The sequence below is a fragment of the Prionailurus bengalensis genome, chromosome A2, assembly GCF_016509475.1.
Source record: "Prionailurus bengalensis isolate Pbe53 chromosome A2, Fcat_Pben_1.1_paternal_pri, whole genome shotgun sequence".
Lineage (NCBI taxonomy): Eukaryota > Metazoa > Chordata > Mammalia > Carnivora > Felidae > Prionailurus > Prionailurus bengalensis.
Genome location: NC_057348.1, coordinates 51,013,261 through 51,039,702, shown reverse-complemented (window position 1 = coordinate 51,039,702; position 26,442 = coordinate 51,013,261). Strand labels below are relative to the sequence as shown.

The window sequence follows — 26,442 nt, the reverse complement described above, 5'->3', positions numbered from 1 at the left end:
AATTATTTCATCATCAAACATAAACTTACCACCTACTGCTGATATTCTCTTGAGGTCTGCAGTGAGATGAAGTGCCTCTGGAATCTGATGGGCTTACCGCCTCCATATGGGACATAGAGGAATGAGATGGAGAGAATTTTTTGTGAGGGGAAGATGGGGTTCGGGATGAGGATCCCTGCACACCATGGGCACCAGTGTCAGAAAGTGAGTTACTGCTGCCTTGCCCAGCTCCTGCAGACTTATTTTTGCTCTGTGCAGAGTCACCTCCCCCACTGGCAGAATTCTCCTTGGCTTCTTGTTTCCGTTTGCGGTACTCCAACAGGGATACCTGGGAGGGAAAGAAGGAAGAGGACTCTAGCTAGACATCATTAGTGGATCAGCAGCAATGGGGAAAGAAGGTGGAACCCTCATAAACCACTAGCCAGCCTTGCAAACAAATCAGGCACTAACACTAGCAACCCTTTTTTCAGGTGTGAGGTATCTGAACACAACTACATACATATTTAAATCAGTCAGAAACTGGTAAGGAGAAGAAAATACACTAGGAGATGACATTTTTGAAGAACAGTGTTCGCCAGCAGACCTCAACCTTTCTTCTGCCTTCAGAGAACTGTGAGATCACAGTTACCTAGTAGCAGAAGTAGGGGATCAGCTGTTTGCAACAATGATAACACCTAGAAAAGGGAAAAAGGAGTTGGGAGCTTGTGAAGTTTGAAAAAGCCTTCCAGGTTATCTGACAGCTCTTCCTTAATCCCTAGAAATTCCCAGATCAGTTGTTTAAAAAAAAAAAAAAAAAAAAAAAAAAAGAGAGAGAGAGAGAGAGAGAGAGAGAGAAGAGAAAAAAACAACAGAAGAAAAAGCCAATGTTTCAGGGTTCTCAGATGTAGTCAAATTTTCAGGATACACGCAGGGATTTATTACTGTTTCTCTCTTACACATAGGGAAATTAGTATTAAAAGACAAAGAATGATTTGCAGTTTATATTTTAGCAAGCTAGTCTAGGAAATGTACACTTGGAAACTTCTCCCTAACTCTGCCTCATTCTCTTGATTGCCCATACAGAGCCTTCCTCCCTGGCCTGCCCACTCTACCTCTCCTTTTTGCTGTTACATCACATTGCCTACACCAGGTGTCAACCCATTACAGTGTCCTGACAGTTCCTTCACTAAATTGTAAGTTCTAAGAGGGCAAAGACCAAACTTTTCTGGCTTTTTGTCTTTAACATCTGGCACAGAACCTGACTGATAGTAGGTGCTCAACATTTCTCAAATAAATCATGGTTTCAATCAAGAAACCAGAAACACAAAGATATTGCAAACTTTTGCTCCTGATGGTCAATGCTCTTCAAGCAACAGTTTTCTAAAACCCACTGCTATTCTTTTCCCAAATTATCTGCCAGTATTTCTGCCTTCTAGTCCCTCAAGGCTCTCATTTTCTGTTTAAATGTAAAATGTAACAAAAATGCAAAGTAGTACCATCTTGTGCATGGATTTTCTATACACAATCTTGGAAAGTAACTAATAATTATAAATTCTGGTAATGTATTTCATGGAAATGCAAATTTAAGAAGCCACTAGGCTACATTTCAACAAGACTACTAAAGATATTCTGCAACTGTGTGAGACTGTCACACACAGAACATTTAACATCTCTAGCGCTGCACAATAAATGGAAGTTGCCTTGACAACCCAAAATACTCCCATGCATTTCCAAATGCCTCTAGTTGAAATCCACTGACAAAAACCACATTTGGGGCTTTGTAATTTCTTCAACAGGCATTACTTATAAGTCTCAACCTGTTAGCCAGCAATCTATGGCCTGGCCCTGTTCCACAGTCTCTCATTCTCCACTCCTGACCCTGCCCACCTTTCACCAGATACTACAGCAGCATGTAATTGTTACAACCACATTGTATGCTTGCTGCCCACACAACGGAGTGTCCCACAGCTATGTATTCTGCTCTCTCTTCCATAACATCCTTACCCACATTTGTTGGCAGATTGCTTCCTACTTACTGAGATCAGCTAAATCAGCAGGTGACCTGTCACCTCTCACTCCACCTCTCAAAATGGCTAGGAGCCTCTTGTTTGTTCTCACTAGGCCATGTCGTGGCTAAGATGTTCTCATCACATCTGAACAACTCTTTTGGAACATCCACTGCCACTGTAATGAATTACTTATTAACGTAATTATCTGCCAACCTCAGTCTCACTTGCTTTAAGCTCCATTAGGGCAGAACTTAGAAGGCAATATAGCACAGTGGCAATAAGAGCATGCAATCTGGAATCAGACAGACCTGGGCAGTGTCCTGGCTCTTTCATTCACTACCTATGTGACCATGGGCAAGTCACTGAATTTGCCTTAGTTTCCTCATCTGCAAAATGGGAAATTACCCAACTTACAGGATTACTGTGAGGATTTAATGCATAAAAGAACTTAACAGTGCCTAAAACATGGTAAGTGCTAAATAATACAAGAAATTAGCATTATTCTTTTTCACTGCTTTTTTTTTCTTTTTAAAATTTTTAATGTTTATTTATTTTTGAGAGGGAGACAGAGCACAAGCAGGGGAGGGGTAGAGAGAGAAACACAGAATCTGAATCAGGCTCCAGGTTCTAAACTGTCAGCACAGAGCTCGAGGGGCTCTCGAACAATGAGGGGCTCGAACCCACGAACCGTGCGATCACGACCTGAGCTGAAGTCGGACACTTAACCAACTGAGGCACCCAGGCGCTCCTCACTGCTCTATCCTTTGATTGCACAGCATGTATAACAGCACATACATGGCAGGCATTTAAAATCTGCTGAATATTTGCAACAATCATCAAATCATATTGAAACAGTCTTGTCTTGCACACACACACACGCGCGCGCGCGTGCACACACACACACACACACACACACACACACCGATCCTGTCTTTCACTGAACATGGCAGAGATCACATCTTATGTCTCTGTTTTCCTCACACTGAGAATGGTGCTTAACAGTGTCAACTCAGTTAACATCTACTGAATCACTCAATTAATGTTCTTCAAAAGGGCCTATATAAGGTGGAACACTTACCTTTTTCCTCTGTGGTGGGTTCTGGGGGGCAGATGGGACTCCTTCGCAAGCCCTTTCACCACCAGGTGACATGGATCCACGAGAGAGGTCTTTCATAAAGCCATGTTCGTATCTGCTGGGAAACCCTTCTGCAGGGGAACAATATCCCCCATCCAAATGTAAAGGCTTCCTATCCCCTACTAGGGGAGATCCTCGATATAATCCATCTGCTCGAGGCATAGCGTTCAATGGGGAGTAGGCGTACATTAAATTAAACTCTGTCCGAAATGCCTGGTCCGAGTTCCTCACAAGGGTCTGATGTCCATCTCCACTCCTGCTTGGAAAGCCAGTCTCAGAGGGGGGCCCGACAGAGGGATGAGGAGCCAGGTCAGAAGGACCTGAGTTGATCAGGGAAGGTCTGTCAGCACAGCTGTTAGTGTTGGAGTCAAGGTAGCCTACTTTTGTCAAGTCCACATCTTTTCGGTGACAAAGCTGAAAGAATAAAAATCAACAGAGACATGGAGGAGGAGGGGGAAGGAAAAAGTCAAAGGGAAGAAAAGAAGGGAAGCGAGAAGGGCACAGGTGAGAGGTAAGAGGGATGGAAGTACAAGGGAGAAAGCCATTAACATCTGTAAAAGTTCCAGGAATCAACAGTATACCCAGGCCAGATTACTACAGAATGCCGGCCTTTCACAAATTGCCTTAAAGTCTTTCTGGATGAGAATCCTGGGAAAATCAGAATTAAATAATTGGCCAAATGTGACTATTTTGCCTGTTTAGCCTTTCATCAGGTCTGCTGAGTCACCGTGTACTACATTAAGGTGCTGGAAGTATAATCACGGATTTACCTGAGCCCCATGTATGCTCCAGAGGTGAGACTGGGGTCTTAAAGGTAACTGGCTTTTGGTGTTATTCATTTGTATTTAATATTGATGGAAGGTGGGAGGAGGGAAAAAGGGAAAGAAAGTAGTAAGTAGACAGAAAGTCAAGGATTTTAAGTTACTGGTTCAGTAAAGGAGAATGGAACTAGTTAAAGACATCAACCAACCAGTTCTTTGCTCACTTTCACTATTAAGCATGTATGCTTCTCATAAAATGTTCTGGCTACTCAATTCTTTATCCTCTAATATATGTCCACATACCACAAGATCACTAATGCCCACCACTGCAGAGCATCCAAAATGCTGAATTTTATAAAAAATAAGCTGTATCTACTATTTGGTTATCATTACTTCCCAATACCAAGATTTCCCACCTCTAGGTCAACTCTTACTAATTCTCTCTAGAAAGAATGGTACCAGAAATTCAAATGTCACACCAGGATTTCCTCACAAAACAGTGTAAAAAACATCCAGAAAACCTCTAGTACACTAGAATACAACATTTTTCAGTTTCGTATTGATCTATAAAATCCTGATTCAGAATTTTATCAACTATCACTAAATTTAGCACAATTTTTTAAGTGGGAAGGGGCCAGAGTTAACAGTTAATTTCTGAAAGGTTATGAGAGACTACAGTTTTCTCTTCAAGAGGAAATTGACTCCATGTAGATTAACAGAGCTAATCATTCCTACAGTTGCCCAAATCTTAGAATAGTTAAAAATCTCCAGCACTAAAACCTAAGTTTAACAACTCCATAGCAGTAGGGTTTCTGAGAAAAGCACTCAATTGGATATCCTGAGATACCACTTTTTATGGCAACCACGTCTCAACTACTACAGAAGGAAGGCCTGTGTCACAGAAGCCATGGGCTGACTTAGTTTCCTTGTATACCCAGTAAGGAGCTATAAAGAAAATGTAGAAAGCCGGGAGGCAGGACTCCCTTTCGAAAGAAGCTGCTCAATCTATCAACCCAAGCCCAAAACATCCAGTTAAACAGAGCTGTAAGATTAATCCTGGAATAAGACATAAATCACTGTCTAACTTTTCCAGTATAAATAGCTCCTTCAACAGCCCAAGATAATAAATATCAAAAGATAGCTCCTACCAACTTTTGATTTCAACTTTCCTTATTTAACAAACACACCTTACTTGTTGCTTTCTTTGCCAAGGCTCATACCATATCTTCAGCTTGCTTTAAACTTGACTTCTAGAGTCTATACTTTAAAAGAACTCTTCAGTCACCCCTCCCCCAAACAAGAGCAAATCCCACCACACACACACACACACACACACACACACACACACACCCTTCATTTTCCTCCATCTACATTGAAAGTTCTGAGTGATCACAGTCACACATGGAAGTTCATTCAACTTACATCAACTGGCTGGTCGCCCTTCAGCCTATCACCCCATTCACTAGGACCTCCCCCCCAGCCCTCCCACACACTCATGCACACTCACTCTCAGCCTCCAAGTGTGATTGAGATGGTGTGATAACTACCTCGGGTGACAGGGACTCGGGCCTATTCGCAGGGGAACTCTCAGGGGAGGATATGTTCTAGAGGAGGGAAAAGCATCTTGTTATTCATCTACTCGAAGTCAAGAAGCAAAACAAAACAAAACAAAAAATAAAGTAAAAGCAAGCATAGATGGTTAGCCACAACTTTTTGCGGGGGGCAGGGGGAGGGAAAAGAATGCACAGGGGAAAGGTTTAACTGTAGAATTCATTGCAATGAACAGAATGACTCATTAAAAATGCTTCCTGGGATCTTTGAAAGCATTTAAATTGGTTATAATATTTCATGCTAGAAGTAAACATCTTAAGCAGGTTAACAGAAAAAAATTAGATTGGTGAAACTGTACCCTACAATTTCATCTGAAATTTCGTCCTACATTGGATTAGAGTTGAGCAACCTACAGTATTTATTACTGATGGGCACCCTACCACTTATTATGCCTCAAGGGAACCTTTTTCCTTTACCCCACACCCCTTTATGAAAAAGTTACATTTCTTCATTCTCCTTGTGGTTCATGCTTGCCCACCACTGTCCAGGGAAACTGCTTAGCATACTGGGCTGACAGGGCTAGGGAGATGGCCAGCTCCTCTTGAATGAGTTACAGGAGATAGAATGCAATTTAGCTGATAGGCTAGATGGTTCTTGGCATAATCTAATTTGATCTGAACAACCTTAACGATGTTCTCTGATGTTAAAATCCCTGGAACTTTTGGCAACAGAGAGGGAATAAAAAGCAGAGGTGTAATATTTCAAGTTCCTGCATCCTAAACAGGGTTCCCCTGAGAGCTTTCACCTGAGGCAGCACTCCCGTATCAAACAGGAACTGGACAGTGAACTCTGATGGGAGATCTGAACGGTAAAATGCAGACAGAATGATGGTGGTAGTTGTGACAAGGATTCAGAGTGCCAGGGGTAAGGGAAGGGAAGGGGAAGGTTCCTAATGCTGTAGACTCTGGACAACTATGTCTTGGGTAGCAGACCTATCCCATGGGAGGTGAAAAGAGGCTGTTGATTTTATTTGGTGGGCTGGGTACTATGTGTGAGGTGGACACTAGGCCAGGAAGGAAAAGGAGGGGCTGGTGGAATGTGGGGGCTAATTAAGCCTGTCCTGCCAAAGTTGCTTTTACTGCTTTTCCTTAATGGTTCTCCTTCCCTCATGATCTTGTTCTCCTCTATTACACGTCTCCTCAACTCCTTCCCTTAGCACTGGAGACATTTCTCACTGGAATGATTTTTATTTTTCCTTTCAAAAATATTCTTCCCCGACCAAGCTGATCTTTACCTGTGACACCTTATTGGTATTTCCTCTGTGTCACAGTCTTGCATGGAAATAAGGCTTCCTATACTAGAATATAGGAAAGGGCATGGCAGTTAGAATGATGGTAAGAATAGTCAAGATGGTAGTTTGTTTTATTGACAAGAAAGGCTGAATTTCGTTAGTTAAATCACAAGATTAAAACAGTGAAAACAGGCACTGGACTTTTTAAAAATAAATTTATTTTTTTATTTTGAAAAAGAGCGAGAGCGAGGCAACGCACGTGAGTGTAAGTGGGGCAGGGGCAGAAAAAGGGAGAGAGAGAAAACCAAGCAGGCTCTGTGCTGTCAGCACAGAGCCTGATGTGGGGCTTGATCTCACTAACTGTGAGATCATGACCTGAGCTGAAACCAAGAGTTGGACACTTAACCGACTGAGCCACCCAGGTGCCCCTCATAAAAATCTTTGATGTTTGATTTTTTTTATAAAATAAAAACACCTTACATTTCCATATTGTTTCAGTTATCCAAAACACAAGGGATCAGGGGAAATGTACTGAGAGCTAAATTTAACTGTCCTAGAAGGCAACGTACCTTCTAATTTCTGTAATTTCACCTTTTAAATTGCACTAATAAAGTAAGAAATCCTAGCCTGTAATTTGCTGCCCTCCAGGGTGAACAGCCTCCTATGAAATTTTACTATCAAACTCAATTTGTTAACTGAAAAATCAATCACAATTAGACCAAGTAAAGTTAGTAAGGCCTAAATCAGCTGCTTTAATGTATGGCAGAAAAGAATGCCACAGGAAATTTGGTGAAGAATAACTTCTCTAGAAACCAAATGTAACCAAGAAGGTTCTCCCTGCCTCTTCCCCTCCCCCCGACTCCTGCCAAAGAGGTCTGCTCCCAAGTGATACAGTCTACTTCAAGTACAGAAATAGGTTCCTCTTGCTTTCAAGGTTGCTAGCTATCTCTGAGTTTGCTATTCAGAAGTCCAGGTATTTTTAATCTCCATGCTCTCATAAAGGCTGAATAGGGAAGAAGGGATTGGTTAGAGCATTCACCTTCATCAAAGAACACATTCATCAAAGAACACATCTGGAGAAGTTACAAGCTAGGGGCAGAGCTGAGTGTTTAGTGATGACAACAGTGTTTTCTAAGAAAAAGGAAGAGACAGTGTCTGTTTAGTTAATTTCAAAGGAAAGCAACATGCAATAGATGAAGTTTTTTAATACACAAGAATTCTTTCTACTCAGTAGACCTGCTGTCACCCACACTTGAACATGAATGTGATTGACAATTAACTTTTTCAAACAGCTAAGATACATATTTCTAACTTAAACCAGAGGGTGAATGTAACAAACATGTCTCATTATGAATGTATGTTGTTAGCCTCTTTCTACTTTTCATTCCTAACACACTGTAACAAGAAGGGAAAGTAACCTAGAGTAGGAAAAAAACTCATTTGCCACAAACCATATCTCAAAGCTTTTCAAATCTCTGTTCACTGAGGCCACAACAAGAATACAAAACAATAGGGAAAAACAACTCACTGATTTAAAGGCCTAGAAAGAAAGACACAATCAATCAGTATAATCTGGGCTCTCAGGCTGGTATCCTTAGTGGTTATTATGCAGCTAGAGACCTATTTTAAAACCAAAGTACAGACCAAAGACAAAGATGGAGATGTAGCATGCTTACTACCTGCAGTTATGGAGAATGATGGATTGATTGCATGCAAAAACAGATGAATGTCATCCATGGTAGAACTATTCCTTTTGAGCGAAGTATGAGGACTGCCAAGATGAGAGGCTACCAGGTAACAGGTCACATTGACCCTGAGGGTTCCTGTTCTCTTGCCAAGACTGGCAGGAACACGATCAAGACACATTTGGAATATTATACTTGAAATGAGGAGGGGCAAATGGTAATTTTCATATTCGGCACTCCCAACAACCAAACCCAAATCACCTCAAACTGCAGAGGAGTATTGCAGCGACTAGCAGTAGTAAGAGACGTGATTGGTGAGAACATGAGGCTGTATCCATTTCGACACTCCTCTTCTGGGTGAGATGGGCCAGGTGTGGTCAGCTGGGGGCTCTTTGAGCCTGAATTGGGAGGGGGTGGTGTGACTGGAGAAAGAGGCCGCAGTAACTTGGTGACATTCTGCTCCATCAGATAGCGAGACTTCCATTTCTTTAATGGGCTCAACAAGTCTGTGAAATACAAAGCTTGGATGAGAGATTGCAACCACAGCTTAAAGGGAGGCTCTGTAGTAAAGCCATTAATCTCTAGCCCACAATGGCTCTTAACTCCTCTTCTGCCTCATCCCACTGTCACCTCCTGCAATCAAACCAAAAGCCCAAAGAACTCTTTAATTGCCACAATTAAAGTAATTCTCAAAATTCTCTATCTCCCAATCACCAGATGAATCTAATGACTGGGCCCTAGAACAAATTTAATCTCTTACAGTGGAAAATATAAACTTTAATATTTTGAGTTTCCAGAAATCTCAAATTGATGCCACTTTGTTAAAATCACCCTCTACTTAATTGCCATGTCACCAGCACAAGCTTCTAGAATGTTAATTCCATGCTCCTTTTATCTTCTCTTGTGTATTTTTGCCATTTTCAGCAACTTTTTTTTTTAATTTTTTGTTTTGTTTTATTTATTTTTGACACACAGAGAGAGACAGAGCATGAGCGGGAGAGGGACAGAGAGGGAGACACAGAATCTGAAGCAGGCTCCAGGCTCTGAGCTGCCAGCACAGAGCCCGACACGGGGCTTGAACTCACAGACTGCGAGATCATGACCTGAGTCGAAGTCAGACACTCAACTGACTGAGCCACCCAGGCGCCCTTCAGCAACTCTTTCTACAATGTTCTGCTTTAGCAGGAAAAGGTAGTCACCTATGATTGCCTGGCCTGTATCTAGCCCCTAGTTTTAGAGTGCTTCAAAATAGGAAATTATTTTCACAAAAGCTTCTCCCGATCATTTTCAAATACAAGGCTGATCCATTTTCTGACTGGTACACCCTATACTTCCTATACTTCTTGGATCTACTACACTATATATTTTAATGACCACAAGGGTCAAAGCACCTATCTCACCTTCTCAGAGAAAAATATCTACTTTTTAAATTTACAATAAAAAAATATCTATTTACTTAATACCTACTATATGGAAACCCACTGAATTAGGTATGTGAGGGGAGGTCATCATATATTCCATTTAAAAGGATTTACAAATTTGTGAGGATGGGAAAACACATAAAACACGTTTAATAACATTTTAAGAATCTTGACAGATGTAATCATACTGCTTTGTGTTTGTAAAAAATAATTATGCTTTTAAGTGCTTATTACATGTTAAATATTAAATACCAGGTACTATACTATGTGCTTTATGTGAATTCTAACATTTAATTTGAACAACTCTAAATCCAGCACTATCATCATCACTCTCATTTTAAAGATGAGGAATCTGATGTGCAGAGAGATAAAGACTAGGTAATTTAGTTCTATTTACATTCTTAATGACTAGGTTGAATTATATCCCCAGGGCTTAGTGGAAAGAGTAGCATTTATCCCAGACCTTCAAGGACAAGTTTTGGGACAGTAGGTCATGATCAGAGCTATGCTTCAGGAAGATTACTCTGGCAGCAATGGTTAGGATGAGACTGGACACTGGGAAACTATTTGGAGTTAATGGAGAAGTTGACAGGGTTATGAGATACTGAACTAGGGTAACAGATGTGGAAATGGAGAAGGAAGAATAAATGCAAAATATACTGGAGATGCTTTTTCTCCTGATATGTGAAATTTTTTTATTTTCCTAGATTGGAAGTATATTCGTATTTTTCTTGTGTTCCAGAAACTGTAAGTTTTCTTTCTTATTTTTCTCCTCTGAAAAGTGCCTAGGTATAAAAAACAAACAAACATGTAATTCATGACATGTTTAGAACACTTTTTAATGTACTTTAAGAGTCAAACAGTGAATTTTTTTAAAGATTGCTATAAAAAGACTGGTATACTGCTAAGTCCAATATTAACTACTGAAGGGAATTACGTAAGTAATGAAGCTCACTCTAGAAGAGTTAGAAAGTACAGCTGAACCCTTCCCTTTTCCTTCCAAATCAACTTACAGGCCCTTCATATAAAACTGAGTTCTTATAATGGTATCATATTCAAAATAGATCTGGTATCTGCCAGCAGTCGTTTGTCTTTTTTCTACCAATAATACTATATTTACAATTTTTTTTCAAGTTTCATTGTTTTTTCTATACATACATAGCTTTTAAATTTTATGTGGTTAAACCTATCCACCTTGTATAGTTTTTATCTTTACTCAAATACTTTGCAAAATTATATAAAAAAACCCCACATATTTAAACACACACAAATTGAAATCATACCCACAAATGAATGCACTAATATCCTGGTGCATGTTCAGCTAGACCTTTTTCTTGGCATGGCCTTATTAACTCTTGTCTACATATCAGTGCTCACTCAGAAACACATGGTAAAACTCTTTCCATGACAACGGAAATCTACAATTTAGTTTTTAGTGGCTGTATGGCATTCATATCATCAAAATTAACCAACGTGAAGTATGTGCACTTTTTTGCTATTATAAATATGCCTCAGTGACCAGTGATCTTTCTCTTAGATATTTCTGCACCTGTCTAGTATTTAGGGCGAATGGCTAGATGCAGGATTGTTAAACCAAAAGCATCGTTCCATAGGCTCAACAGCTTTATATTTATTCCGGTGTGAATTGTCTACTCATGTCCTGTATCCTGTTTTCTACAGGGTGTTGATCTTGTTCTTCATTAATGTATTTTTTAAATTTATTATTTTTTTATTTGGAAGAGAGAGAGGAGTGTGGGGGGAAACAAGGATTCGAAGTGGGCTCAGAGCTGACAGCAGTGAGCCTGATGCGGGGCTCGAACTTAAGAACTATGAGAGCATGACCTTATCCAGTCAGGTGCTCAATAGACTAAGCCACTGAAGACACCCCTTGTTCATTTCTAAGGACCTCATAAAAAAGAATGTTGATCCTTTGTCAAAAATGTTGTATTTTCCCAGTTTGCTATCTGCCTTTTAATTTTACTAAGTTTTTTTTTGGTTATACAATGTGCTACATTTTAATTCAGTCAAATGTATAAATAATTTCCTTTATTTTCTGCCTCTGACATCATGAATGTTTCTTCTGCCCACTACCTCAAGACTATAAAGAATACTGGCCTATTTTCCCTTTATCTCCTTACTTAATTTTTAAATTTAACTCAAATAAAACATACTTCAGAAAGTAGTGATTATCCTTTTCACATGTCAAAACAGCACATTCTTCCAAAATCTTTAATAATTATAGAATTATAATTTCTCCACTGATTTGAAATATGACATCTTATTAGATTTTTACATAAACTGGGTTTAGTTCTTTTTTTAAAAAAAACCTTTTTTTAAACTTTTTTTTAAATGTTTTTATTTATTTTTGAGAGAGAGAGAGAGAGAGACAGAGCATGAGCAGGGAAGGGGCAGAGAGGGAGGGAGACACAGAATCCGAAGCAGGCTCCAGGCTCTGAGCTGTCAGCACAGAGCCTGACGCAGGGTTCAAACTCACAGACTGTGAGATCACGACCCGAGCTGAAGTCGGTCGCCTAACCGACTGAGCCACCCAGGTGCCCCCCTAAAAAAACTTTTTTTAATGCTTACTTATTTTTGAGAGACAGAGAGAGAGAGAGAGAGAGAGAGAGAGAGAGAGAGAGAGAACGAACCTGAAGCAGGCTCCAGGCTTTGAGCTGTCAGCACAGAACTGGATACAGGGCTTGAACTAACGAGCCCTGAGATCATGACTTAAGCTGAAGTTTAACACTTAACCAAATGAGCCACCCAGACGTCCGAGTTCTGTTCTTTTAAATATTTTTTAAAAGTTTTTGTTGACAGAGAGAGTGACAGCATGAGCTCGGGCTAGTGGGGGAGGAGTAGAGAGAGAGGGAGACAGAGGATTTGAAGCAGGTTCTGTGCTGACAGCAGAGAGCTTGATGTGGGGTTGACAGCAGAGAGCATGACTGTGAGGTCATGACCTGAGTCAAAGTCAGATGCTTAACTAACTGAGCCACCCAGGCACCCCTCAGTTTAGTTCTGTATACCTGCTGTCTAAATGGCATCAATACTGACATCTGTTTTAGTAAAACTGCTTGGGCAATTCTAGTTATTCTACTCTACCTCTCCAAAATACTTTGGCTTTTCTAGCATACTTGTTTTTGCCAGTGAACTGTTGAAATCATCCATCAGGCTAACATTACGTTCCCCCCGCCACCAAAAAGCCAAAATTTTGATTGGTATTGTATTAAACTCATGAGTAACTAAGGAAGAATTCTCACTCAACACCATGGCACCGTCCTTCAGTTACTCATGCCTTCATTTATCCCTCTTCATATATAGATCTGTCACATTTCTAATTAATGTTACTCTCCAATGTTCTCTATTTTTTTGCTACAACTGTGCATTACACGTCTCCTTTTATGTTATTATCTACATGTTATTCTTAAAAATGTTTACATACTTTTGTACCCAGCTACCCTACTGATCTCTACCAGTGTTTCAGTTACCTCATTTGGCTTTTCTAGGGAGATAAAGCGTATTATTTGCACACATTGGTAACACACACATCCTCTTTACCCATGCTTTTATTTCAGATTTTTTGTTTTTGGTAATCACATTGGCTAATAGTTCTAGGCACTGTTAAATAATAATAGCAAGTGGAATAATTTGAAAACCCATTTTTAAAATTTATTATTTTTAATTGAAGTTTAATTTAGTATACAGTGTTATATTAGTTTTGGTGTACTTGATAATGCATTTTAAGGTTTAATGTCGTTTTTACATGAAGCATAAATGGCAACTGTTTTTCAGATAGATGTAAAAAAAAAATCATAGGTATTTTATTAGATTTATCATTAAATTCATATTTACTGTGCTATTACTCCCCGTCTTCCATTTAGCCTAATAAATTAATTATATGAATAATTTTTCAAATACTGAACCATCCTTACATTCCTAGAAGAAATTTCACTTGGTCATAATATACTTTTCTTTTGATATATTTTTTTAATTTTTAAAAAATGTTTATTCTGGAGAGAGAGAGAACGCAAGTGGGGAAGAGGCAGAAAGAGAGGGAGACCCAGAACTGGAAGCGGGCTCCAGCCTCCAAGCTGTCATCAGAGAGTCCAACATGGGGCTAGAACTCATGAACTGTGAGATCATGACCTGAGCCGAAGTCAGATGCTTAATCAACTGAGCCACCCAGGCACCCCTTCTTCTTTTGTTTTTTTTAATTTGAGAGAGAGCGAGAGACCGAGAGAGGCAGAGAGAGAGACAGAGAGACAGAGAGGGAGGGAGGGAGAGAGAAGGGTAGAGGGAGAGAGAAGGGTAGAGGGAGAGAGAAGGGTAGAGGGAGAGAATCACAAGCAGGCTCCACACTCAGCATGGAGCCTGACACAGGGCTCAATCCCAAAACCCTGAGACTATGACCTGATCTGAAATCAAGAGTCGGATGCTCAACTGACTTAGCCACCTAAGCACCCCTTTTCTTTTGACATTCTTACAGATCGAAGATTCAGATCACTGAAATCTAATTCACAAAAGTAGTAAGATGCTGTTTTGGGGGGCTTAGTTTGAGAAAATGAATCAAGGGTGAAAAATTTAATAATACTGTATAGTGTTTATACCAAAAGTATGTACACACAGCAAATAAATTATATCACTCCTTTACTGCTTGAAATCCAGTTTGTTTTTATCCTCTATATTTTTGCAGTTATTACTAATTCTATGACTAGTACCTTTGTATAAAACTTTGGGTCTATGTTTATTTCTGTAGAACAGATACCCAGAAGAACTAGTAAGTTAAGAAGTATTAGTATTTTAAGTTTATTTATTTATTTTGATAGACACAGAGACCGTGTGAGTAGGGGAGGGGCAGAGAGAGAGGGAGACCGAGAATCCCAAGCAAGTTTCCCACTGTGAGCACAGAGCCCAATGTGGGGCTCAAACTCATGAAACCGTGAGATCATGACCTGAGGTGAAACCAAGAGTCACTTAACTGACTGAGCCACTGAGGCGCCCTATTATTATTATTTTTTTAAGTTTACTTCAGTCATCTCTACCCCCAACATGGGGCTGGAACTCATGACCCCAAGATCAAGAGTTGCATGCTCCAGCGACTGACCCAGCCAGGTGTCCCGGAGTATTAGTATTTTTATGCATATGCTAAACCTTACCAAATTGCTGGTAGGGATACTACTCTCCTTTTTTTTTTTTTTTAATGTTTGTTTACTTTTGAGAGAGTGCAAGCAGGGGAGGGACAGAGAGGGGAACAGACAGACGATCAGAAGTGGGCTCTGCACTGAGAGCAGCACGGACAACATGGGGCCCGAACTCATGAACCACAAGATCATGGCCTGAGTCAAAGTTGGATGCTCAACTGACTGAGCCACCCAGTTGCCACTCTCCTGTCATTTTTATTGCAAATCCTTTCTCTCAATATACTTGTCCTCTATTATCTCAGAGACAATATAGACCCAGAAACTTTATTCAAGTTTGATCTTCACAAAAAATACTTGAATGTGCCAAGGATTTGCTTTGGCAACAATTTAATTCTTTTCAATACTCCAAGTAAGTAAAAATTCCAGAATAATTTACCAAATTTTGTTTCTGGCTATTCCCTACACATACACACACTCCCATCATTTGGGCACCAGCATTGTACTAATTACTAGCTTCCAGCTTCATATAACAAACTAGTTTTGTACTTCTAGGGACAGCACTTCATTGTCATTATTCTTCTTCAATGTTTTTCTTCTTTTCATGTTTAGATAAACTTCATTTCACCAAATTCTAAAACCAAGCTAGTTTGACAGGAACTATATGAAGCTGGGGGGGGGGGGGTGGGAGATGGGAGGGAGGTGGTATTAATTTTATTTATTATTTCCATGAAGGAATAAAAGACTTTATCTTCATTTCCTGAAGACTTTAAACATATTTCTCAGTAATGGTTTACTTTACATGTCCCGGTAAGGTTATCCCTAAGCAGGTTCTTAGTTAAGTTTGAGAATGAAAAAATTTTCTTCATTTCCTTAGTATATAAATGCTATTAATTTTTGCCTATGTACCTTCTATCCAGTGGTTTTAAAAAACTCAATTCTAGGTTTTTCCACTGGTTAGACTTTCCTAGGTACATATCTACATTACTTGCAAACATGAACATTATGCCCTCTCTTTCCTGAAGAGCAGTTTTATTTTTTATTTCTATATACCTTTAGCTTTTAGGAACTTAGAATCTTTGATATATCTTCATAACTAATTTCTGCAAATACTCCATAAATACTCAACAAGAAAGAGCATTTTGTGTAAAACAATGTTAGTAATAATTCCTACTATGGGTATGATACCACACCAAACACTTTGCACACATTATTTAACTTATTAATCTCATATAACCTCTATAAAGCAGGTATTACTATTCCCATTTCACAGAGGAGGCTCAGAGATGCTTAGTAACTTGCTCAACATCATGTAAAGGGTAGAGCTGGTCCTCAAATTCAGTTGAATTCTTTTGACTCTACCAGTCTACTTCCCTTTCTTAACATCTCCTTGGTCTTTAAAACAAAACAAAACAATCCCTTAGGATTTACATTAACTTGCAGCAATATACCAAGTCGTTCATTTGACTATTATTTGGTTTTAATTAAAAATTTTCCTTTTGGTTATATTGTTCCTTAAGGGCAAGGTGTGTCCTTTGAATGTTTCTTACTGCTAAAGATGAGAGCAAAAATTCAATAAAGGTTGGTGACTAACAGTCCTAATTCCATTCCAACAAGGACACAGAGTAACAAAGACACTCTGCCTATGAGTCTTTGCTAGTCAGGACACAGGCTGCTATACAATGTCCCTTTCCCAGCCTCAGATACAGACACACAAATGCAAATGTGCGTATGTATGTATACTAAATACAAGATTTAAGTTGTACTTTCACTGTACTGTATAAACTGCCAATAAGTTGATAAGATTGATGGAAACCTCATATTAGCATTAAAAATTTTTTTTAAATGTTTATTTTTGAGAGAGAAAGAGACAGAGTGTGAGCAGGGGAGGGGTAGAGAGAGAGAGAGAGAGAGAGAGAGAGGGAGACACAGGATCTGAAGCAGGTTCCAGGCTGAGGGGTCAGCAGAGCCTGACATGGGGCTCAAACCCACGAACTATGAGATCACGACCTGAGCCAGAGTCGGACGCTTAACCAACTGGGCCACCCAGGCGCCCCTCACCATTTCTTTATATTAATCTGGTTTGAGTAAATCTCCCTAGTCTACCACGTAGGAGAAGAGTAAAATACTTTAAGAACATAGTATCATTTATCTTGCACATGGTTTACACTGGGATTTCATTATCCTGGGGTCACACATGTGAAAACTTGTAAAGTATAAGCCAATCTAGAGAGAGCAATTAACTAAATTAATAATTTGAAAAAGTATTTTTTTAGTAGTCTACTTTTTTCCCAAATATTATACAGAATTTTAACATAAAGCCGATACTACTAGTATAAACGTATTTAATTGAAGTTCATATTTATTCAGCAAGTCAATGAAGAGAAACAGTGAAGTAGTTTTTATGAAAATCTGAAACATTGTGTCACATTAACTGTAGTCTTACATGACCTTTAGCATATAATTTATCTTGTTTTTTTTTTTATTACATAATATTCACAAAATTGATTTAGAGATAAACTTATGGAAATCACAGAGAACTTTTCAACTGGGCTGAAACTGGCAGGAGAAACTTTGGTAAAGACTGTCCCAAAATAAGTTAGTATCACAAGTTCAGGCACCAGTGATTTCAGTTGCAATTCAATTAAAATTACCCTGCAAGAGTTACTTTGAAAACCAATGGACCTGATGATTTTTCAAGACCTTCTAATTTAAAAACTCACAAGGACCTTACATTTGATTCAAAGCCATGTCTCCTCCAAAATTTTACACTAACTGTTGAAGCCCTTTTGAAAACAATAAAGTTGTAACAATTTCTCATTTACTTCATTCATCTCCTTCAACCAAGCCCCACTCAACTCAATCATCTGTATTTTTATTCTTTTCCTGAACAGTGTCCCCCATCTTTCTTGCTTATTTCTCCTCTTATAAATATGGATATAGATTTCCTAAACTTACTACCTTAAATGTATCTAACCTTTTTATAACCATTTCTGCTGTTATCTGTACACTGTCTAGTTCCTTCTTTGTCGGCGTGGGAAAACTGTTCCCTGACTTGAGATCTCTCTCTTCCTCTGTAAAGACAGATGTAAAGTAACTATTTAGATAACAATGCCTTTTTTTTTTTCCCCTGGGTATCAGACTTTTCAAGTAATCAAACTGAATTTTTTTATGTGGACCAGAAATAATCATTGCTTACATATTCAGGAAGGTTTGAGATACGTACCTGCATTGTCTTTGCAGATACTAGAAGAGTTACTATTCTCGTTACTTTGGTATAGGTGCTGAGTTCTAGTCTCTTGGGGTACAGATGACGTTTGAGTCATCCCTTCTTCCAAGGCTTGCTTTATCCAGCGCTGTAATAGGAGAAGAACCAGGGAATTATCAATAATCATTCAGAACTATTTAGTAAAGTCATTTTAAATACATTAACCAGATCATTCCACATCAACTGGTGAGAGATGCACTCCAACACACATTCAATTCCAGAGTCAAGTATTTTTTGTGTTTCAGCATATTAGAATATTGCCCCAACAATCCTTTTATGGGACAAAAGTGAGAAAATCTGGATTACACATAATGAGATCCCATCAAAACACCAAAAACCAATAAAAAATGATTATTCAACTTTTCATATTGCTTAGGATGGGGTAAATGGGAAGACATCAAGAAATCTTAGCTTTCATTTAAGAGAGACTCTGATCATATATTATAAAACCTGTACATAAAATAAGTGCCTAGAAAGAAGATAAAAGATCTTTTAAGAGTTGTCTACCCTGTGCTGGGGATGTCTGAAGAGGTAATAGAAAAGCTTCACAGGAAGACTTGATGAGAATAAACAGCTCTTCTGTATAGGTACAAAATACTTCCAAAAGATCTACTCTTAGACAGAATAACCTGTGAGGTTTTTTTTCCCTATCAAGTACTTTGGTTAACTTATGGAAGAATAATGCAAATCACCAGAACAAATGAACTTCTGTAGAAACCAAAAAGGGGAAAAAGTCAAAAAGAGCTCTCTAATCAGTCACATTTTTTGTAGCAAACACTGGAACTACAATGATGAGATATAAATTCAGGTCAGAAAAGTGAGCCTGCAAAGATTAGGATAATAAGATTATTCATCCTGGGGAAGAGAGAAAATTTCTTACCTGTAATTGTGTTCTCTTAAGATACACAGTTGTAGGTTGCTCACCACTCTGTGGCTCTCCTGCCCTGACATAAGACAGATCGAATTTTGATAAACATCAATTTCTGAATTAGACCCTCCCCCAAATAGGAAGAGCAAAGGTGATTATATTTTACACCTTCAGAGAACAAGTATTACAGGTAAGTAAATATTCTCTTCACCAAAGAGAGCAAATAGATTCACCCTCTTAGAAACTTAGGAAATAATAATCATTTCTTAGGAAATAATGCAAGGAATATTTTACCAAGGAAAATTTTACATCGTGTAAATAAATGGCTTTGTGGTCTACCAAATGAAAGCAAAAATAAAACTAAACACAAGGCAGTTAAGAGTGAATAAGGATATAAAAAAGAGATCTGAAGTCAAATGAATTGCACCAACATTTTATGATATGACTAGGTCTCTGAAAAGGCAAAACAAGACCAAGAATGAACTCTTATACACAGAATACTGATGTAAAGATGAACTGTCAGAAACATAGCGCCTTACAGTTTAGAAGAGACCTTAGAGGTCACCTTGTCCAAAGCACTCATTGTATAGAGGGGGAAAATTAGGCCCTGGAGGACAAAATGAGTGAAAAATCCTTTGTTACAGATACCTTTAGTACAAGTTTTTCTTTTCAGAGCAGATGACAGGACTCACTTGGGGTCACTGTGCTTTCCTCCAAGAGAAGATAAGTTCTTATATTTCCAGTGTCAAGTAGATGCACTCATAAAAGAATTTACATTCTGGATCTGATGACTACAAAAAGGGAAAATAAAACCAGGACAGGGGCATTCTAAAGAATAAGATGCTGCTATGGTTAGCTATAAGGTCAAATACAGAAACAAGATCAAACCCATTCCTCCTGCCCTACTGTATGTGTACACAATATAAGAGCCAATAAAAAAAGAACTTGAACATTTGTTTGTAACTAACAAAGTTCTTTAATAACAACTTTAGATATCCCCAGCCCCTCAGTTCTAGCTATAGTTATTAGCTAAAAAGAATACTTCCTCCTTCTCCAAAACTCTGTATGAAAGTTTTTAGAAGCTTAGAGATAGGTGAGAGAAATGTTTTAAAGAGTTTCATTACTATGGGGAAGGAGCAAGGAAGTAATCTGGGTTTTGGAGTCCACTAAGATCTGAACTAAAACTTGGCCATGCCCCTACTAGCTGCCTAACTCTGGGCAACCCATCTAAGACAAAGCTTCTGGACCTATAAATCAAGACCCATAATCCCAACTTCACAGGGTTGTCATGAAGGCTTAGTGAGAAAATGCATGTGAAGAAAGCTTATAGCATATTACAAGGCACATATATTTAGTGAAGATTTGTTCAGCTGTATTTCAATGCTCTGTATAAAGGTATACAGATTAATAACACCCCCAGCACATACAATAAAATACCAATGCAAAGTGAAGTGTTTCATTTTCAGTCAGGATAGTTTTCTAAGAAATCTGGAAGACCAAATCCCTCACACCCCACTCATATTATACCTACAAGTACGTTTAAAGAAGATTTAGAAAGAACAAGGAAGGACACTAGTGAAAGACTGATTAGCTATTCATCAAATCAATGCTCGCACTCTAAAATAAGTGAACACACAAAAGATATGCCATAGTGTGCTTTTTAAGAGCTATGATTCAATATAATTTAGAAATTCCAGGGACATCAAAAAATGTTCTGTCAGACATTCTAAGAATCTGGATGCAAAATATACACACGCAACTTTACATGGCTTTTAATTTACGAGGCTTTTATGTCATTTAATCAGGTAAGAAACAACAGGCCTATCAGCAATGCATACTGTACTAACTAATCCCATGGACGATGGTTTTTCTCATCTGTTTAACTTATTCTCCTCTGAGACTTTCAGAAATTTATCCAATTTTGTTGAATAATGCAGATCTTCATAGGTCCTACACTAGGACCTAAGTGTTCTCTCTAGCCAATCTAAAAATAACTCTTTTCCATTCCCACCTAGGATAAAGCTGGGTTCAATTTCTAGATAAAAGACCCAATTTCATTAATTCTGCCCTTTAAAAGTGAAATTTTTAGTTTGTAATATAATCTTCATGTTAATAGTAAACATTAAACCTGTGACTTCAACTCAATTCAGATCTAAGCTTAAATAATTTTAAAGACCCAATTTAAGTAAAATAATTTTATTAGATATCTAAGCATACACAGCCTGAACTCTTCCTGAGGACTAATATGATGTATATACATAAAAGTGCCTGAGCAGAGCCTGCAGAAAACAAGACTAAGGATGGTCAGACACATTTGGAGAATATAAAATGGGCATGAGTTATATAGGTTTTTTTATCTGCTGCCAGTGGAGATACAAAGATGATCTACAGATATAAGTCTTAAACTATAATGAGGTAAAAAGAGTTCTAAGAAATGGATTTTCTATCAGATTTGAAATCATATTCTCCATGTTTCTGGTTTTTACAGGACACTGTTAGTTGGAAAAGCAAGACTGATTGCATCAGAATGATTAAGGGGGGCATTTCAAGAAGGCTGTTTATACTATTTACAATTCAGACTTCATTATTAATCTGTAGTAAATGATTGCCTGCCCTTCTTACAGGACCAATATAGGAGATACCACTATCTGGCTTGATAAGATGCTTCAACAGTTAACATTCTTAGAAGTCTAGTGTTATGTCCAGTCAAAAACAGAACAAAAGGAAAAACCTCTCTCATATATACTAAGTCATCACCTGACTTGCTCCTCCAAACTAAAGACCATATCTAATTGTCACACCTTCTCTAATTGTTCAATAGCATTCTAAAAATGTAGTTAATATTTTGAGCTGTTACTCTTCATGAGGGACTGAACTAAATTTAATAGAAGATTAGATTTGCGTGCCATACCAGAATTAACACAACTCTCCAATTATTACAGAATAAGGTTAATCATAATGCTCATTAAATGCAAGCAATTTTTTCCCCCCTCTCAGATGATCTGTAAGATCCAAGGTAAGTGACTTGGTGTAAAAATGTATCCCCAGAGACCCAACCCTCCTTTATCACTTAGGCAACTTTCTATTGGTTTTTTTTTCCCCCCTCAAGAAAGATGTCATTGTTTTTATTCTTGACATGTGTAAGTTATCCGTGTGATTGTATTATCTAAAAGCCTCCCTTTTGGCAAAGATCTCATGGTCAAATTTCTCCTTAGGGGTTATTCTATTTATTAAGGTTATTTAAGTAAACCATTAGATGACTCAAATTCTTAGGTAAGATGTGCAATGAGGAAGACTTTCTTCAGTGTATGCTACCCATTCAGTGGTAGTGCCCTTCCTTTGTGCACAGAACCCTGTTGCCCTCCTCCCCTCCATATCCCACACCACTTTATCTCATCTTTTATGCCCCCCACCCCCAAGAAATAATTTCTGCTCTTTGGGGAAGAGAAAAGCTTTAAGTTTGGAGGAGTCAGGGAAGACCTGCCTGGAGTTGGAGACTTCATCACATCAAATAATCTATATGCAGCATCCTCATGTACGTGATGCCAGTGGAGGAGGGCAATGGCAGACACTGAGGAAGGCAGCCTGAATCCAGATCTGAGGATAAGAGAAAAGGGTGTTCCAGGGAACAGACTCTACCTCAAAGGAAGACCAAATGAAAGGGTGTCCTAGACTTCTAGAAACACAAAAATGACATTATAGGTCTGAGGGAGTGATCTATTCTCAAGAGACACCTTTGGAAAATATGCAGGGCTTCTGGGAATTCTGAAAGAGCATTCCAAAAACAACCATCAAACTCTACTGCCACTAGACCCAAAAACAGTATGTAACTAGAGAGACAGTGGGGAGAGGGGGAGAGAAAAAGAGAGAGAGAGAGAAAGAGAGAGAAAATTTATAGTAGGTTCCATATTTACTAGGGAATAAACAGTCCAACTTGTTTGTTATTTGATCAAGGAACAGGAATTATGCCAATTATAACAGGATTTCTCCTCTACTCTCACTCAAATGAGAATAGTAATTAAATAAATTGAAAACACAATTCGATCATTTTTTACTTATGCAACAGTGCTCTAGAGTACCTGGGGCCCAATCTCACACAGTAATCACAAATGGACACATTAACTAATACCACAAGAGCACACCCTGAACATCCCTCCCTACTCAGTCATCAAGTGCTGTGTGCTCTCAACTCAGTAACTTCAAGGGCTCTCGGAAAAGACAACAGTCAACATTCACAAACTGAGTACCAAAAATGCAGTATATATCCCATTTTAGTCCTACTGACTCATGATGCATCACTATTCATGGCTGAAGAATTAACTCATTAAAAACTTACATGGGTACAGAGTGGCTGCCTAGAAAATATGTTAGGTATGTCACAATTACAGGCATTCTAGGTTAAAAAAAAAAACCCACATAAACACAGACATACCTTTTTACAGGAGCTGAAGGTGCCATCAGGCAGAAGGGGCCTTCGACGTCTCTCAGGGATAAAGGGTGAGCCAAAGCGAATGTAGTGTTTGGGGGTGGTGCAAATTAATGGGGAATGGATAAGACCGGGTAACATGTTCAGGGTTGTTGCCAGTACGGTTGGGTCCGTGGTGATACGTAAAGGGCACTCAACAGGGCATTCTTGCTTCTCGGCTTTGTCATTCAACCATTCTGTAACTAGATACTAAGGTAAAAAAGAGATCATTAGTCAGTGCTGGAGATGTAAAAGCCAGAAGCAGCAGTGTAGCTCACAAAGACAAACCTCAGCTAGAAACTAGGACAGAGGCAGATATAGCAGCTGCAGAGAATATGAACTGGGCATTCAGAATGCAAGGTACCTTCCTCCACCCTTTCCATGACCATTAAGGGAGAAATAATTCCAGCTAAAAGCAATTTAAGCTCTGCCTAAAAGTTAAGAGAACAAAAAAAGGTAGTAGGATGGTTTCAGCTTGCTGCCTCAAACAAAACTTTTTATCTAAAACTTTCTCTCTAGTAAAACTTGGACGAGTCATTATTTTCTGGACATTACAGATCCTCTCATTTACTAAGACACCGCTCTTGCCAGATTAGACTTACGAAGATTTGTGACTTACCTTTTTGGTTTTGGGGTATTTAGGTGCCGCACGGTTGACATGGGATCCAGTAACTGATACCACAGTTGGGTCAGACCCTATTAATTGCCTGTTTTCTCCTGAACTGTCTGTATTTCCAGCTTCAGTAGGAGTCACAGAGCTGTTATTTCCGCCCTCTTCCAAGGCAGCTTGTGACAACTCTGCCTGTTGTGCAATGGCCTGCTTCTGACGCTTTAGTCTTTGGGCTGAACTGGTCCGGTACCGAGAAATGCGACTCTTCGGTCGGGGCCTAGAAGGCTTTGCTGGAGGCGGCTTGGGGACTGGCTTTTCTGGAGCAACATCCTGTGACAACAGCAGAGTGAAATGCTTACCAGAAACTTCTTATCAGCAAACATTCTATCCAGCCTCCTATTCACTTGAAGCATTCTGAATATTTAGTGGTGAAAAAAAAATGAGTATTTAGAAATGCTAATCTCAAACATAATCCTTAAAAAAAAACTTACACAAGTCAGTCAAAGAGGTTGTAGGCAGATGCCTATTTCTTTACTAATAAGTATTTATAAGATAGGTCAAAGTCGGCTGAAGGTAGCTACCTAATTTTAGGGTTCTAAGAACCCTAAGGTAATTCTTTCCTTTGTTTCTTTCCCAGGTACTGAGGTTAGGCTTAAGGCTTAGAATTCATGGCCAGAGTAGGGAATGAAAAGATTCGTTCATCCTGTGAATCTTAGGAAAGGTCAGGTGCCTAACTGTGCTATACAGAAGAATGGAAAGAGAAACAAAATGATTTTTATGAACTCACCATCAACAGTTTTATCTGGTAGAAACAGTATGAAGTTACATTCTAGTCTGAAAGTGTCTAGTCATTCAAATTGTTTCCCTGATTCCCACAAATCAGCTGATGAAAATGGCCTTTTTTATTGTAATATGAGGTGAAGGTAAAAATGCTGATTTTAACTATTTCAAAGGATAGATAGCAGATATTAGTAAAAGCAAGGATGTCTAAGGCGTGGATTCTTTCCATCTCTTACCCCTGCTTGGGAAGACCTCCGGGTGTTCACTCCAACAGTCTGTGGGGTGCTTGGGATGGTCATGTTTGAAGCCGGGTTGCTAACTTCAGGTTCAGGGGCTTCAGTTTTTGCCTCTTCTCCCCCAGGGGTCTCTGAGGTGGTGGTAGTAATCTCTATGTCAGAATTGCTTTGTTCTAAGGGCTGATCCCGCCGCTTCTTTCTTTTCTCTAAGTTTTCAAAAGCATGCATGATGGCCTCGACCTTCCTGTCTTCCCGGGTCTAGAAAGAAATAGCATTAACACAGAAGGAAACTTCAACAAAAGGTAGAGATATTTTTCCAGAAATGTTATTATTAATGGAAATTCATAGACATTTAAAGACATTTGCCAGTAAAATGATACATATATCTTAGAGAACATAAGTGAAAACTAAAAATAACTTTAAAAAAATTTTTATTTCAGGGAGGTAAGTGAGCAAGTGGGGGAGAGGGAAGAGGGAAAGAGAAAAGAATCCTAAAGCGCCTCCACACTCAGCGTGAGGCCTGATGTGGGGCTCAATCTCACAACCCTGGGATCATGACCCAAGCTGAAATCAAGAGTCAGAAGCTCAACTGACTGAGCCACCCAGGTGCCTCCCAAAAATAGCCAGGGTGCCTGGGTGGCTCAGTCGGTTAAGGGTTCGACTCTTGATTTTGGCTCAGGTCATGGTATCACAGTTTGTGAAATTGAGCCCTACCTTGGGCTCTGTGCTGACAGTGTGGAGCCTATTAGGATTCTCTCTATCCCTCTCTCTCTGCTCCTCTCCTGCTCATGCAACTGTCTCTCAACATAAATAACTTAAAAAAAAAAAACAAGAAGAAAAGAAAAAAAGTCATCAAAATCAATTTTTCTCATGGTTTTCAGAATTCAAAAATAATGAAGTAGATTTTAACTTCTCAGGACCAGAACTAAACATGGCTGGCTTCAGCAATAGAGTAGAATTTGTGAAAACATGTGACCAACAAAAGTTTTATTTTTATGTCAAAACTCACACAATTCCAGGGGCACCTGGGTGGCTCAGTCGTTAAGTGACTGACTCTTGATTTCAGCTCAGGTCTCAGTTCCTGAGATTGAGCCTCACATTGGGCTCTGCACTGATAGCACAGAGCTTGCTTGGGATTCCCTCTCTACCTCTCTGCCCCTCCCTCACTATCTCTCAAAATAAATAAACATTCAAAAAAACCAACAACCCCCAAAATAAAAAAACCCTCACCCAATTAATTCCATAACA

The 26,442-nt window shown here is 39.0% G+C and overlaps 1 protein-coding gene across 17 annotated transcripts in view; it reads right to left on the bottom strand.

The window, feature by feature from the left end:
* Positions 1-26,442, bottom strand: part of SETD5 (SET domain containing 5) — an 81,218-nt gene that overhangs the window by 4,599 nt on the left and 50,177 nt on the right. For 12 of the 17 annotated variants that reach the window (XM_043588017.1, XM_043588018.1, XM_043588020.1 and 9 more), the window contains 8 exons: positions 25,195-25,452; positions 24,188-24,508; positions 23,536-23,778; positions 18,194-18,323; positions 8,673-8,917; positions 5,432-5,488; positions 3,067-3,537; positions 30-328 (listed from right to left, as the gene is read on the bottom strand). In XM_043588017.1, coding sequence (XP_043443952.1) covers positions 30-328; positions 3,067-3,537; positions 5,432-5,488; positions 8,673-8,917; positions 18,194-18,323; positions 23,536-23,778; positions 24,188-24,508; positions 25,195-25,452 — 2,024 coding nt within the window. The remainder of the gene's footprint in view (positions 1-29; positions 329-3,066; positions 3,538-5,431; positions 5,489-8,672; positions 8,918-18,193; positions 18,324-23,535; positions 23,779-24,187; positions 24,509-25,194; positions 25,453-26,442) is intronic. The other 5 variants (XM_043588019.1, XM_043588021.1, XM_043588024.1 and 2 more) reach the window with 1 other exon arrangement.